At 38.5% G+C, this 12930-nt stretch overlaps 1 protein-coding gene across 3 annotated transcripts; it reads right to left on the bottom strand.

Annotated features, from left to right (window-relative positions):
* Positions 1 to 1219: 1219 nt before the first annotated feature.
* TRIM13 (tripartite motif containing 13) lies at positions 1220 to 12383 on the bottom strand. Of its 3 annotated transcripts, none has more exons than XM_037800071.1 (3): positions 12196 to 12383; positions 11499 to 11596; positions 1220 to 2469 (listed from the first exon to the last, which is right to left on the bottom strand). In XM_037800071.1, exon 3 carries the CDS (start codon positions 2461 to 2463, stop codon positions 1237 to 1239), a length of 1227 nt encoding a protein of 408 aa, XP_037655999.1. In that variant the 5' UTR covers positions 2464 to 2469; positions 11499 to 11596; positions 12196 to 12383; the 3' UTR covers positions 1220 to 1236. The 3 variants fall into 3 exon arrangements, with proteins under 3 accessions (XP_037655999.1, XP_037655997.1, XP_037655998.1); XM_037800069.1 differs by lacking the exon at positions 12196 to 12383 and adding an exon at positions 11995 to 12125; XM_037800070.1 differs by lacking the exon at positions 12196 to 12383 and having other exon boundaries at positions 11499 to 12118.
* Between the last annotated feature and the right edge of the window lie 547 nt (positions 12384 to 12930).

Raw genomic sequence — 12930 nt, 5'->3', positions numbered from 1 at the left:
ACCGTCATCAAGTTTTATGATCCCTTTAGCAATTTAGTGACTAAACTATGAATTGTCAGTTATGGATGAGGCAGCCATTACCTCACCTAGCAACTTAATTTGACTCTTCTCATAGCTTGAGGTAAACAATGCCTCTGTACTTTAAATTTAGTTGCCACCTTTTTTCCTGTCCTCTCTGCATTACCTCCTCTCAAACAAGTTAAAGGACTGGGGTAAAGATAACTCCTGAAATTCTATTCCACTTAATGGACTTTCATAGTAATGTCACGTTGCATGACAGAAATAAGGTAAAAGAGCAGTTCTAAGATAAGGCAACTTCATTTTATTCTGTGGGAGACAGGGCATCTTTACTTCATGTAAACAGATTACATGTGAACAGACAGCATTGGTGTTTAGCTGATTACTTTTTATTTTATAATAGCTGACAGATTGTTTCATCTGTTGTCAGATCAGTCTTTATTGCTCTTTAAAAAATTCTTTAAGCAAATGGATTTAGTTATACAGTTGCCACAATACTTTGAAGCAACAACACAATACTTAACTGCAGTAACAAAGTGACTTGCCCATTTCCTGCTCTGACCATGTGTTGAAACTTTTTTTAAAACCTATTTCTTTCTCTGTGCAGCTAACTTAACACTTCCAGAATGCATCACTAAACTCCTTTGGTGATAAATTTACAATAAGTAAGGAGAAAAGGGCAGGCTGAATTCTCCACACACACACCCCAAAAATGAAATGCCACCAGTTTTGTTTACATAGGATTTACATTTTGGCAATTAAGGGATCTACCATCAGTAGAAAAAATCTGGAAACCCAGTTCATCCATATCTTCAAATCGTATTTCCTTTTTTTAAAGAATGTTCACCGTCAAAAAAAGTGGCTTTACAAGAGTAGTCTTTACAACTCACTGTTTTACTACCTCATCGATACAAATATTAGATCATGTTCTCTTTCAACTCCCATTTGTATCACAGCTGAAACACAACCAATGTTGGGGGGATGGTGCTTATTTCAAAAGCACTCTTTTAAAAAGGGGGGTTCAGGAATGTACTATTAAACTTCTTTCATCTTTATGATACCCAACTTGAACAACATGTATAAAACATTATTTTTTAAAGGAATACCACTAAAGGAAAATATCTGACCGGAATAGTTGCCAAATCAAAACTACGATTCATTCTGTCCTCTAACAAATTTCTAACAAGAAGACAAAGAACTGTGTAGTTGAAACAGGTTTTATAATAGTTTATATTTGCACACAAATTCTGCCACATTGTTTAGCACCATTAAAGTATAATTCTTGAATCTCTCACTGAAAATGAAAAACCCATCTGTCACCTGTTCCCAGGAAAAAAATGACTGTTTTACAATATCAGCTGATTTAGTCAGATAGTAGGAACTGAAACTTGCAAGATGATCTTTCCAAGCTGTGAGTTCATCAATTAAAGACCATTCCGGGAATACGGTAGGACTGAGAGAAATATGAAGGCCAAGGAGAAGAACCACCACAACTAACTGATAAAAGTTCCAGGGAATCTTGCTAATGAATGTGCCAGTGTCTTGAGGCAAAGAAAGTTTATCCACATCTACTAGTTTTATGTCCTCCCACTGACTGGTATCAAAGTTCCTCATTAAAGGGCTTATGGGCAAATTAGAAGGAGGCAGAGGGGTTTCCTTGATTACTCTGATTTTTTCCCTGAATTCCTGCATCTGTTGCAGAAATACGATGGGTTCTGACACATCCTTGAAGGCCTCAGCAATGTTAAAGGCCATCTGTTGCTCCTGTAAGATGGTGCTGAGTTTGTTGATCTCGGGGTCATAGGCTTGCATAACTGCAAGTTTCATGGTCTCAAAGTCAGACAAGATTTCATTTTTCTTTTGATCCAATGTGTGCTGTAATTTTTCAAAAAACTCCTTCACTTTATCTGAATCTTTAGTCAGTAACTGTAGGGATTTCCTCTTGCTCGTTTCTAAGGTATCTAAGCGAGAAAGGGCATCTCCCCGGTGCCAGGTCTCAAAGCTCTGGAAGAGGGACTCAAAGGCATTCCTTTCCTGAACATAGGCATCTTCAATAGAACAAAAGACATGCTTGGTATGGTCACCACGAGTAGCACAGATCCCACAAATGAGCTGCATATCAGTCAGGCAGAAAATGTTGAGAGGCTGCCCCAAGTGTCCTTTGCACACTGGCATTTTGGGAGCGAGCTTGATCTTGTTATACTTTTCCACTATACCCTTCAGGGAGTAATTGACCTGCAGGCTATTGACTCCGGTAGCTGAAGTTTCCTTCCGGCAGGTGGGGCACTTGAATGGAGATGGTCTCCACAACGAATTCCGCACATTCCCCTCTAAGAGCCCTTCTAAGCATTTTTTGCAGAAGTTGTGCGAGCAGGGCAAAACTCGAGGATCATCAAACAGACCACAACAAATTGGGCATGTGAGATCTTCTTCAAGCAGCTCCATCACATCCTGCCATAGAAAAAGAAACACTTATTTTACCTCACTAATCCCTTCCACTAGGGCTATGTAACAGGTGGGTGCAATTATCATCATAGGCATTAAAAATGGTATGATTTTCACTGAAATAATCAGTCTAACAAGGAAATAAGTGAGAAACTTTAGGAAGAGAATGCAAACCAATGCAGATTTAATCCACTGAGCCTAGAACACGCTCCTTATTAGCAGGGCGTCCTGTACACAAGCCCTTTGTATGGGCTTTCCAACAACAGTCTTTGGCTGAGACAGGGTTAGGACTAGGACAACCGCAAGTTAAGCCAGCAGGACCCAACCGATTGTTTTAAAACAGAGCTGACTACTAGCTTTTAGAAACAAAGTACACAGTGTCTGAAGAGAATGAGCTCTTTACTCTGGGCCCACAAGTATAAAATGGTATGCTACTCAAAAGAAAGAAGCATAGAAATATAAATTCAAGCATGTACTCTCATGTAGACTTTTACTAGGTATTGCCATATTTTTCTATTTCAATAGTAGGATTACAATTACTAAATCATAGGTAAAATCACAAATTTAAGACAATTGTAATTTGCTCTTCATTAGAGAATTGAAGTCTAGAAAATTATCAAAACCATCTTGCACTGTATGTAGAGCATCAGTTTTCAAAGTGTGGTCCAAATGAACCTGGGTGTCCCTAAGACTTTCAGGACAACAATGAGGTCAAAATTATTTTCATAATACTAAAATGTTGCTTGCTTTTTACATGATGGTGCAAAAACAATGATGAGTAAAGAATTGGAGTCTTAGCAGGATCAAACAAGGCAGTAGGTAGCACCAGACTGTACAGGTAATAATTGTGTTCTTCACCACCACACACGCACACCAGGTTTGAGCCTGAATACATGTCTTCTTAATATTTTGTGTGACAAAACAGGAACACACAAAGCACTTCTGCTGCATACCAGCAGATGCTGTCTGGGGAAAGCACTTCTGCAGTGAGATGCAGGTTGAACCAGCCACTTTTTTCCATGGAACACAATTTTTACTAAAGAATTGAATGATGAGCGACGGCTATTCAAACATAGGTATATAGCAGACATTTTCTCAAAAAGGAATAAAATACGCCTATCACTTCAAGGTAAACAACAGTATTTCTTGCCAGTGATACAAATTGAGTTTTTAAGTGAAAATTAGAAATTTGGAAAACATTTGCCACTGTTAGCATGATAGTTTCCCATTAAGGAAAGACTCTTCTGGTGAGATAAGGTGATGATATTAATAAATATGGGTATATTTGGGGAGGGAGGGAGGTCACTACAATGAAATATGTCAATATTTGGACATCTGCATAACCCAGTGAAGTGTTATTTTTTCAAATCACAAATGAATAACATCCCAAATTATGCATACGTAAAAGATCCATACAAAGTGCAAGAGAGATCCAGAAGTTCAGCAATATAATTTCAGATTCCATACTGCAACTAACCTTTAATAAACCACCATTTGTTATTTGCTGAGTTTTGGAACTGTATCAAAGAAGATCTACAATTATCTCAAAAAGCTATTAAATATTCCTCTCTTTACCAACCACTTATCTGTGTTAGGCCAGATTTTCTTTGTATTTCACCCAAAATAACATATGGCAACAGATTGAGTGCAGAAGCAGAGAAGACTGTCTTCAACTAAGGCATTCATTAGTAATCCATAAATATGTAAAGTAATGCCACTCTTCCTACAATTTATTTTTGTTTTGGAAAATGTTTTTTAATGTATTAATATTTTAAATTTTTTTCTATTTTAATTTCTAATATGGTAAATAGCTAGAGACCATAAACACAAACAAAAGCTCTTGGGATCCTCAATTTTTCAGAATATAAATGGGTCCTGAGACCAAAAAAAAAATTGAGATCCCTAATCTAGAGAATACTATTTATTAATGTAAATTTCTATTTAAAAATTATCTCTAAAGTTTTGAAACAGAAAGTAGTGCTAAAAAGTTCTTTCCTTATTCAGTTTACCAGCAAATTTAATAAAATAGAATCTGATAATCTTTAGGCTATCATTGAATTAAAAGTAAGTAAATACTTTAACAGTAATTTCAAGAGTTGCGAACTGGAGCCACAACCTAGAAGACTAATGGTATTTAAAACATAAACTGAGCTTGCAGAGCTAATTAGATTATGGTTTATATTAGGTTGTGAGAAGTGTGTGTGTGTGTTTAAAGTAAAGATTATTCTGTCTCAAATTTAGTGCCATACGACAAAATATGTGACTAGCATATGTGAAAAATCATAAAACCTTTGAAAATGCACTGGAAGAGAATAAAGACTGCTGTCAGTGGGCTTTAGAGAGGTTATCAAGCAGTTGTAAACCATTCTTACTCTTTAGAACAATGAAGATAACTTCTGATGATCCTCCAAACCTAGTCCTATTTCACACTTTATCACCTCCCCTGCTCTGTCACCTTTCACTTAGGAATCCTACACTAAGGCTAGATTTCGGAAGAGACAGGAGAAACAGGAAGGGGGGTGCAGCACTCAGTATGTACTCATGCTTGCAAGATTAATAATTCCAGAACATCCTATCCAAGCATACTAAATAAATAAGAGGAAAAATAAAGGATACCAAGTGATTGGGATGAGAGGAAGAAAAAAGGCACCCAGGACAAAGATAAAAGAAACTTTGAAAAAAACTGACAAGGATATTACCAAGAAGAATTTTAAGGCAAACAAGTACGATCAAAAGTGAAAAGACCTTTCACTATACAGAAGGAAAATGTCACACACACAGAAATTTAGAGAGAATAAACCATCATCCCAAATAAACCATTGTCCCAAAGCCATAATCAACTTTAACATCAAATAAACCAGAGGAAAAAATACTATTTGGAAAGTTCTTTTTTTTTTTTTTTTAATTGCATCAAAAATATAGTAGACCCTGTTCCATTTTTAGTAATATAGCTTACAAATTTTGGTTTATCATTTAAAGATTTTTATTTTACGTTCACTTTAACAACTAAATACTATTTTCTCTTCTTCCCTTAGCTTCAAAACCTTGTAAGTTTAACTCAAAACTTCATAAGACAAAACTACTTAATGTCCACAGTTGACTCTATTACCTTTTAGAGAAAAATAAGACATATTAGCCCCCAAAAATCAGGTTTCTTTGAGGACCCCAAAATTTTAAAGGAACATACATAATAAAAATTTTTAGTCTCACAAATGAAGGGTATACTTCATAAAAGATCTTACAGATCCTTTTCTTAAAATGTGGCTAACATAAAATCTGAAATCAGTTCCACTTACTCCTTTGAAGTGAACTAAAAAGCACACATCCCACTACACCCACACCCCCCTTTTTTATTAACACTTTCCCAATAGAGAAGTCAAGCAGTTTTATGTAAACAAAATTATTGTTCACTGTTCATAAACTTTCAGCTTAACCAATATCAAGTTGAGTGTATCAGAGAAAATGAGTTTTCCAAGATTAATTCTTCCTTTGAATGTGTTTCTGAATACCAAAAAAGTCTAAATTTTGAAGCACAGAAAATTAGTTTCCCACCAATTAAAAATTTCCCAAGTATTCTATACTAACAATTAAAACCTGCCACTTCTGGAAAAGAAACAATCACTTCATTTTCCAGCCATATTTGAAAATTTTTTACTATATTTTAGAACTTAGATATAAAATTCACAACAGCATAGTTGTATAACCACAAGGGATTTATTTTTAAACAAATTGTTAAGATCCCTGCACTTAAGACTACAAAAAGTACTTTTTCGATCCTACCTTAAATGAGTATAAAGCAACAGTCTCTACAAATGAAAATGATAAATCATAACAACCAGAATACTAAAAATGGAAAAGCCAAGACTTAGAAAGGAAAGGAGCCATTTAAAACAGCAGTAAAAGCTAATATGTATGTATTAAATTTCTCCCTCCTAGGAGAAATTCCTTTGTTGTTAATAATGATGTTTTTAACCAATAATGATTATGTTGCACAAGTGCTCATTTATTCACCTTTCAACAGAAGTTAATTTTCTCCTTATTAGAAAAAGAAACTTTCGTATTAACCCCTTTAAATTCCATTCAGTGTTAGCAATATAAAGTTGTTCAAAATGTTATCCATGATTTTTTTTTCTAATTCCCATTAGGGAACAAAAGGAAGAGCAATATATTATGCTTTGTACCTTAGAGAGTCAAATTGTACTAAGATTTAGACCAAATTTCCATCCTGCTTTGAAGCAGCTTTAAATCTAGGAATCTCAAAGAAGTACCTAAATATCTATCAGGTAACTAGATAGCGAATACTGTAACTGCCACGTCACAAACTAAATTATGCTAAGCTCTACTTATGCCACCAATCTTACCTTGGAACAACACTGAGAATAAAAAGGTTCATCCTTTTTTTTAATCACTTCCTCTCAGCATACTAATCTTATTTTCAAGTAGTATACTGTATTCTAGTTTCAGTATGAGATCCACTAATAATGCTATCTTGAAATTTAGTAAGGGTCTAGTTAACTCGTGAACCTAGGTGGATGTAAGTATATGCAATGTAGTATTCTTTTGAATTTCCTGTATGTTTAAAATTTTTCACAAATTGGGGAAAAAAGTGAAAAGGGGAGCCAATTATAAGAATACCATATTGAGGTAAAAAAAAAAAAAAAAAAAGTAAAACTTCAGAAACATTAGTCAAGTATGATAAGCATCACAAAGAGCTTAATCAGTTATAGTACTGTTTCAGCTTTTATAAAATAAAAATTGCATTTTTGGAAATCTCTGGGTCCAGGCCTATGAGGCAGCTGACAGGCAGGCCTGGCTCTCTGTGGCCTCTGACAAACCACTTGTTCATATTAAAAATTCTCATTTGTATATCTGTTTTGAAAGGTTTGTAATATATGAAAATTACAAAATTTGTGTTTTAAGTACTCTGTACAAATGTGTCATTATACTTCAGTCTGGCTTTTAGAGATTGTCCCATAATTTATATAATTAAAGTAAGATTAAAAATAAGACAAAACTTCAGGTATCATGTCAAAAAAGGAATACTGAAATGAATATATAGCATATGGTAAAACAGCTTATCTAATTGTTATGTGGTTCTTGCAAACACAATATAAAAAAATATACATAAAACACTATGTATCCATGTAAGACAATAAGCAACTTAACCTTTCCCCCAAGATAATAAATTTCCCCCAAGATATTTCTAGCAGAGTTTCTGATAGTGCAAAAGTAAAGCTATTTTCCACCTTGGAAAAGTCACCTCCTCAGAAAATTCACAAAGGGTTGCTGGGCCAAGGTGACACATCCTTAAAAATATAAAAACCATCTCATTATCTTAAGACATTTCCTTTCCTTCATTCTCTTCTCTGAACCACTATTTAGCCCTGAAAAATCTTTCATTTATTGTTCTTTTAACTCATCTTCTCCATGCTGATTCACTGAGTAAATCTTTTGATTTCCTCCTGTTTTTTCCTTATCCCTTCCCCCACCCTCCTCTTCACCTTATCTCCTATCTTTTCCCCCCTTTTTCCTTTTCTTGTGTCACTTGGTAATCATCTAAGATACTAGTCTATACTTCCTGAAATTCTGCAATACTGTAACAGTAGGGTTTTAGGATACATGCTATATCAGATATCCCTAGTAACAGTAGGGTTTTAGGATACACACTAGATCAGATATCCCTATCCAGCTATGTGCACAACTATTGAGATATTTCTGTGGACCCAAAAAGGGACTCCAGTCCCACCCCCCATGAAATCAATTTGAAGAAAATTAGTGTCTGCATTTTAAAGAAACAGACATATAGACTATATTATGGACTTTGAGAAAGATTTGCATTCCCCCAGTCTGGTACCAACTGTACCCAGATATTTATCATTACCTGTTAAGAGTTGGAATTTAGTTACAATTAAGTTGGAATTACTGACATCTGCCAGGTTTTATGAACAAGAATGGTCTGGTTTCACCCAAATAAATGTTAATGGGTTTAAAGGAAAGTGGCACATTTTTATCCCTAAAAACAAATTTTCTTTTTCAACTCAGCAAACTTTGACCCATTAAATTACTATCCCCAGCAGGTTGGTACCTATTCCATCACTAACTTTGTATTTGAGGTTAATTTCAGCTTTCAGAAAATACTGTCAAAGTTAACTAGGTTTATTGAGGTGAGATTGTTTACACAGTATTTATTTAATACGGTGCCAAGTGAAAGTGGTCATTAAGTAGATATCTGATCAAAATTAAAAAGAACTTATTTCTGAGATGACTATGGGAAATTTAACTGGTATGAACAAAGTTCCTTTTTCTCATTGTAAAATTATACATCGTATTCTAAGAATAAAATGCGTAAGTACACTTATTCCAAATATTCTCATCTAATGTACAGAATATATCAACTAGAAAGCAAATTACGCTTTATGTAAAGCAATTTTTAGGTTGGCTATATTACATGCTGCTATGTTGATACCGTCTAGTTCTTATTCAACATTACAAATACGCAGGGAGACAAAGGCAGAGCTCCTCTGGAACTTTTAAATGGGGAGCCGGGCTACCTCCAAGTAAGATACACGTGGAGCTTTTAACACAGGAGAGACAATAATTTAAACTATCAGCAGTTTTCAAGTCAGCTTTTCCTTATAAATGTCTACATCTATAACAAATGAATTAGAAAAGAGTTCATGTTATGGGAATTTGCTTTACAGGTCTGGCTGGAATGTAATTACTCTGTTTGTCAAAGGAGACCTGTGTTTGGTTAACAGTCATGCGAGGCGGGCACAGCTCTCTACTCCTCTAGTTTCCAGAGTCCCAGACAAGGTAATGAGAATGGCAGTGCCTCTCATGAATAAAAACACTGGCTACTCCAATGATCTAATGATGTTTTAAAAGATGAATTATAAACCAAAAGACAATTCCCGCCCTAAATTCAGAAATGGAGAGCATTTACAAAGATATTGTTATTCTAAAAGGTATGGTACATGCCTTATAGAAGGACTTAGAAAGCTGACAACATACTGAAGTCGAGGAGGTTATCTATGTAATTAGTTTTTTCTATTTTTCTTAAATTATAAAATTTGTGATTATAAGAAAGTCAGAAAACAGAGGGAAAAAAATCACCCATAATTGCATTAGCAAGGAATAACCACTATTATTATTTTGGTACATTTCCTCCCATCTCTTGTCTTGTGTGAGTACATACACATATTTTGATCAAAACTGGGAGCATGAAGTATATACAATTTTTTTCACTTACTGTATCACATTTCCCCTCTCATCATATACTCTTCAATAATATATTAATTCATCTTATGGGTACACTTTCTTATGGGTCTTTTTTTATTTGGTATCATAACATTTAAATGAACACCTTGTACAAAAGTCTTGGTCCACAGCTCTGATTTCTTACTTAGATAACTCCTTTAAGTGTATTGCTGGGTCAAAGGGTAGGGATGTTTTTAAGGCTCTTGAAAAAACTGTCAAGTTTCCCTCTAGAAAGGGTATACCATTTTATGAACTCTAACCAATGATTTATGGGACTGTACCAGATCTCCGTGCAGTTCTGGACCTTAGAACAACAGACCCATACTGTTACACAACTAAGTAAAAATCTAATAAGTCACACATGTTACCATTCCTACCCCTAGGTTCAAAATATAAAATTTTAAAGCAGTTAACATTAGCATGCATATGAATATTATCAATATATGTACTGAGGAGCATGTGGTAACAAAAGTTATGCAGTAGGAATAAAACAATAGTACTGGATTTAAAAATATCTTAGATATCCAGCTAAACACTTTAAAAAAAAAAAGGCCTAAAAGATTGAGACTTCTAACTGTATATAGCAAGCTAGGCATAGGACCTGGGTTTCCCAATTGTTAGACCTTAGCACTGTCCAGAAAACGGGTCAAGAATTCAGTATCCTCATCTGTAAAATGAAGAAGTTTAATTTTAATCATGGGTCTTCTAAAATCCCTTCTAAAATTCTACGATTTTTACAAATTAGGTTTTAAGGGGCTCTCTAGTGAAGGAAAAAGAACACTGAACCTGCTTCTGAACAATTAGATTCAAGAACCAATTTTATCTTTCATAAAATAAGGGTTTTTATAGTACCTATGTCATAGCGTTGTTGCGTGTTAGGTAATGTGCGATACAAATCACACTGAGATCACAGTAAGAAATGTGATTTTGTAAACTTAAACTATTAAATGTGAGGTGGCTTAATTCCATGTGTACAAATACTGTGAACTGTGTGTGTGTGTGTATATATATATTTTTTAAATATAGATATAAGGTGTTATGTTAGAACATGAGTATATTAACCAAGAAAAGGTCTTAGAAAAGAAGTGAACCTAAGATAGCAGGTTCAAAGCAGGTTCATGAAAATGGGCATGTCTGAACGAAAGCTCTGACAGAAGTAGGGCCAGGTACCCCAATACAAATGTAGGGGATAAAAAGAACATAGTGGTGTATGGAAGGACCACCCGGGAGATTTACTAAGTCAGCTGGTGAAAAAAAAACAAACAAACGTATTTTTAGGGAAAGAGGGAAGGAGAGTCTGAAGAAATTTATCTTCCCATGGTGCAAAAACGGCAGTATAACCAGTTAATCAACAGTTCCACCAAGTCCTATTACAGGCAGTGCATATGTAAAAGAACTTCTGCTTTCAAAGCCTATTATATAAGGGTCTTTAGCGGCATAGAAAACGCACGCCCCTTTCTGCAAGCCTTAGCGACCTGATCATTCAGAGGCACAGAAGGGGAGAAAAAATGCTGCTCAAGCCTCACTCTTCCTTTGAAATGATTTAAATCATCTTGGTTTATAGAACATGTCAAACAATTGCCACATAAAAAGACTTTCCAAGTATGGATCCATTTTTTTTTTAGTTCTGACAAAATATGAAAAGAACAAAGACCACCATGAGAGAAGTGGGTGGGAATATATATTCTACACATCGTTCAGTTCTGAAAGGTTATGGGCCTAAAAAAATTTTTTTTTTATAATTTGGGGGTGACCTAGGTAAAAGTATTGTGGTTTACCTGTGTCCCCTGCAAGCAGGTGCATTCGGCAGGGGTACTATTTCCCAGGGTAGGACGACCAGGCTTTCTTCACGATGTAACTTACAGACCGTAGGCCGCTGCAGAGAAAGGAGAAAGACGACAGTATAACGCACGTATTCGCACAGCATGCAGTCTCGACTCTCAGTGTCTTCAGCCGCCTCCCGGAAAGGCGCAGCTAGCCCGCGAGGCCTGGCGAACAGGCGCTCTCCGCGCCGAGGGGTTACGGTGAGGGCGCCCCCGCCCGGCGCGTGCTCGGATCCGGCGCGGCGTCGCCATCTCCTCCCAGCGACAGCGAGGGGCTGGCAGCGGAGCTGGGCATCCCGGCGGCGGAGCCGACTCCGGGCAGCGCCGTCTCCCCTAGGCCCGCGGGTTTCCGCGGCGCGGCGGGGGCCCGAGCGCAGAAGGCGCTTTCCGCCAGCCCCCGCCCACGCAGGTCCCGGCCCTCCCGGAGAGGAGCCCAGCGGCGGGGACTTACCTCGGAGCTCCGGCGACGCGGAGGGGCCCGCCGGGAGCCGTGCGGCCGCTCCTCCTCCGGCCGCGGGACCCGCGCTCTGCGCCCAGGCGAGCACCCGGCACGGCTACAAAATGGACGCGCCGCTCCCCCTCCTCCTCCTCCTCCCCCTCCTCCTGCCCCCTCCCCCCTCCTCCCCTCCCCCTCCCCCTCCTCCGCCAGCACCTCGGGTCTCCGCCTTTGTGCTGCTCCTTCCGGGGTCTCCAACCGCCCCCGACCACCGCCGCCCGCGCTTCCGCGCCGCTCAGCTCACGGAAGACGGGGGCGCCCGGGCCTCTCCGGCCCCTCCCGGGGGTTGCGCGCGCCCGCAGCGGGGTGCCCGGCGCGGCCCCGGGGCGTGGGGCTCGCGGGGAGGGTGGGCTTGGCCCGGGGCGCGGCCGCCGACGAGAGGCGGTGCGGTGCCCGGTGGAGCCACGCGGGGACGTTCTCCGTCGCCGACGCGCAGTGAGATCGTTGGGTTTGGATTGTTGTACTTTTTTTTTTGTTCGTTTAATTTTTAGGAACAAAAAAAAAAGCCCAACCCTTCACACCACTTCATCGGCATCTCCCAGGACCAGAAGGCCGGCCGCCGCGGCAGGGGGACGGGGGACACGTCCGCCCGGCTTCCCCGACCCGGGCCGAGTGGAACGGGCCCCTGCGCGCCGCGCCGCCTCGGCAGCCCCCGACCTGGACAGGCCCCGGCGCCGTGGCTCTAGCTAAGGGCCCCACCTTGGCTTGCACCTATTCTTTGGGCGCTTTAGGCTGGACTTAAGCAACCCAATTCTATTTGAAGTTTTCTTTTAGGGAAAAGAGCACGGTACTACTGCTTTTTCCTTTGGGGGGAAGAAAGAATTTTACAATTGGCTTTAAATTATCCACCACCCACGGTTATTTAGTCGCTAATCTGACTCTTTATTCTGA

This window comes from Choloepus didactylus, chromosome 12 (assembly GCF_015220235.1).
Source record: "Choloepus didactylus isolate mChoDid1 chromosome 12, mChoDid1.pri, whole genome shotgun sequence".
NCBI classification, from domain to species: domain Eukaryota; kingdom Metazoa; phylum Chordata; class Mammalia; order Pilosa; family Megalonychidae; genus Choloepus; species Choloepus didactylus.
This window is presented reverse-complemented; position numbering and strand designations above follow the sequence as displayed.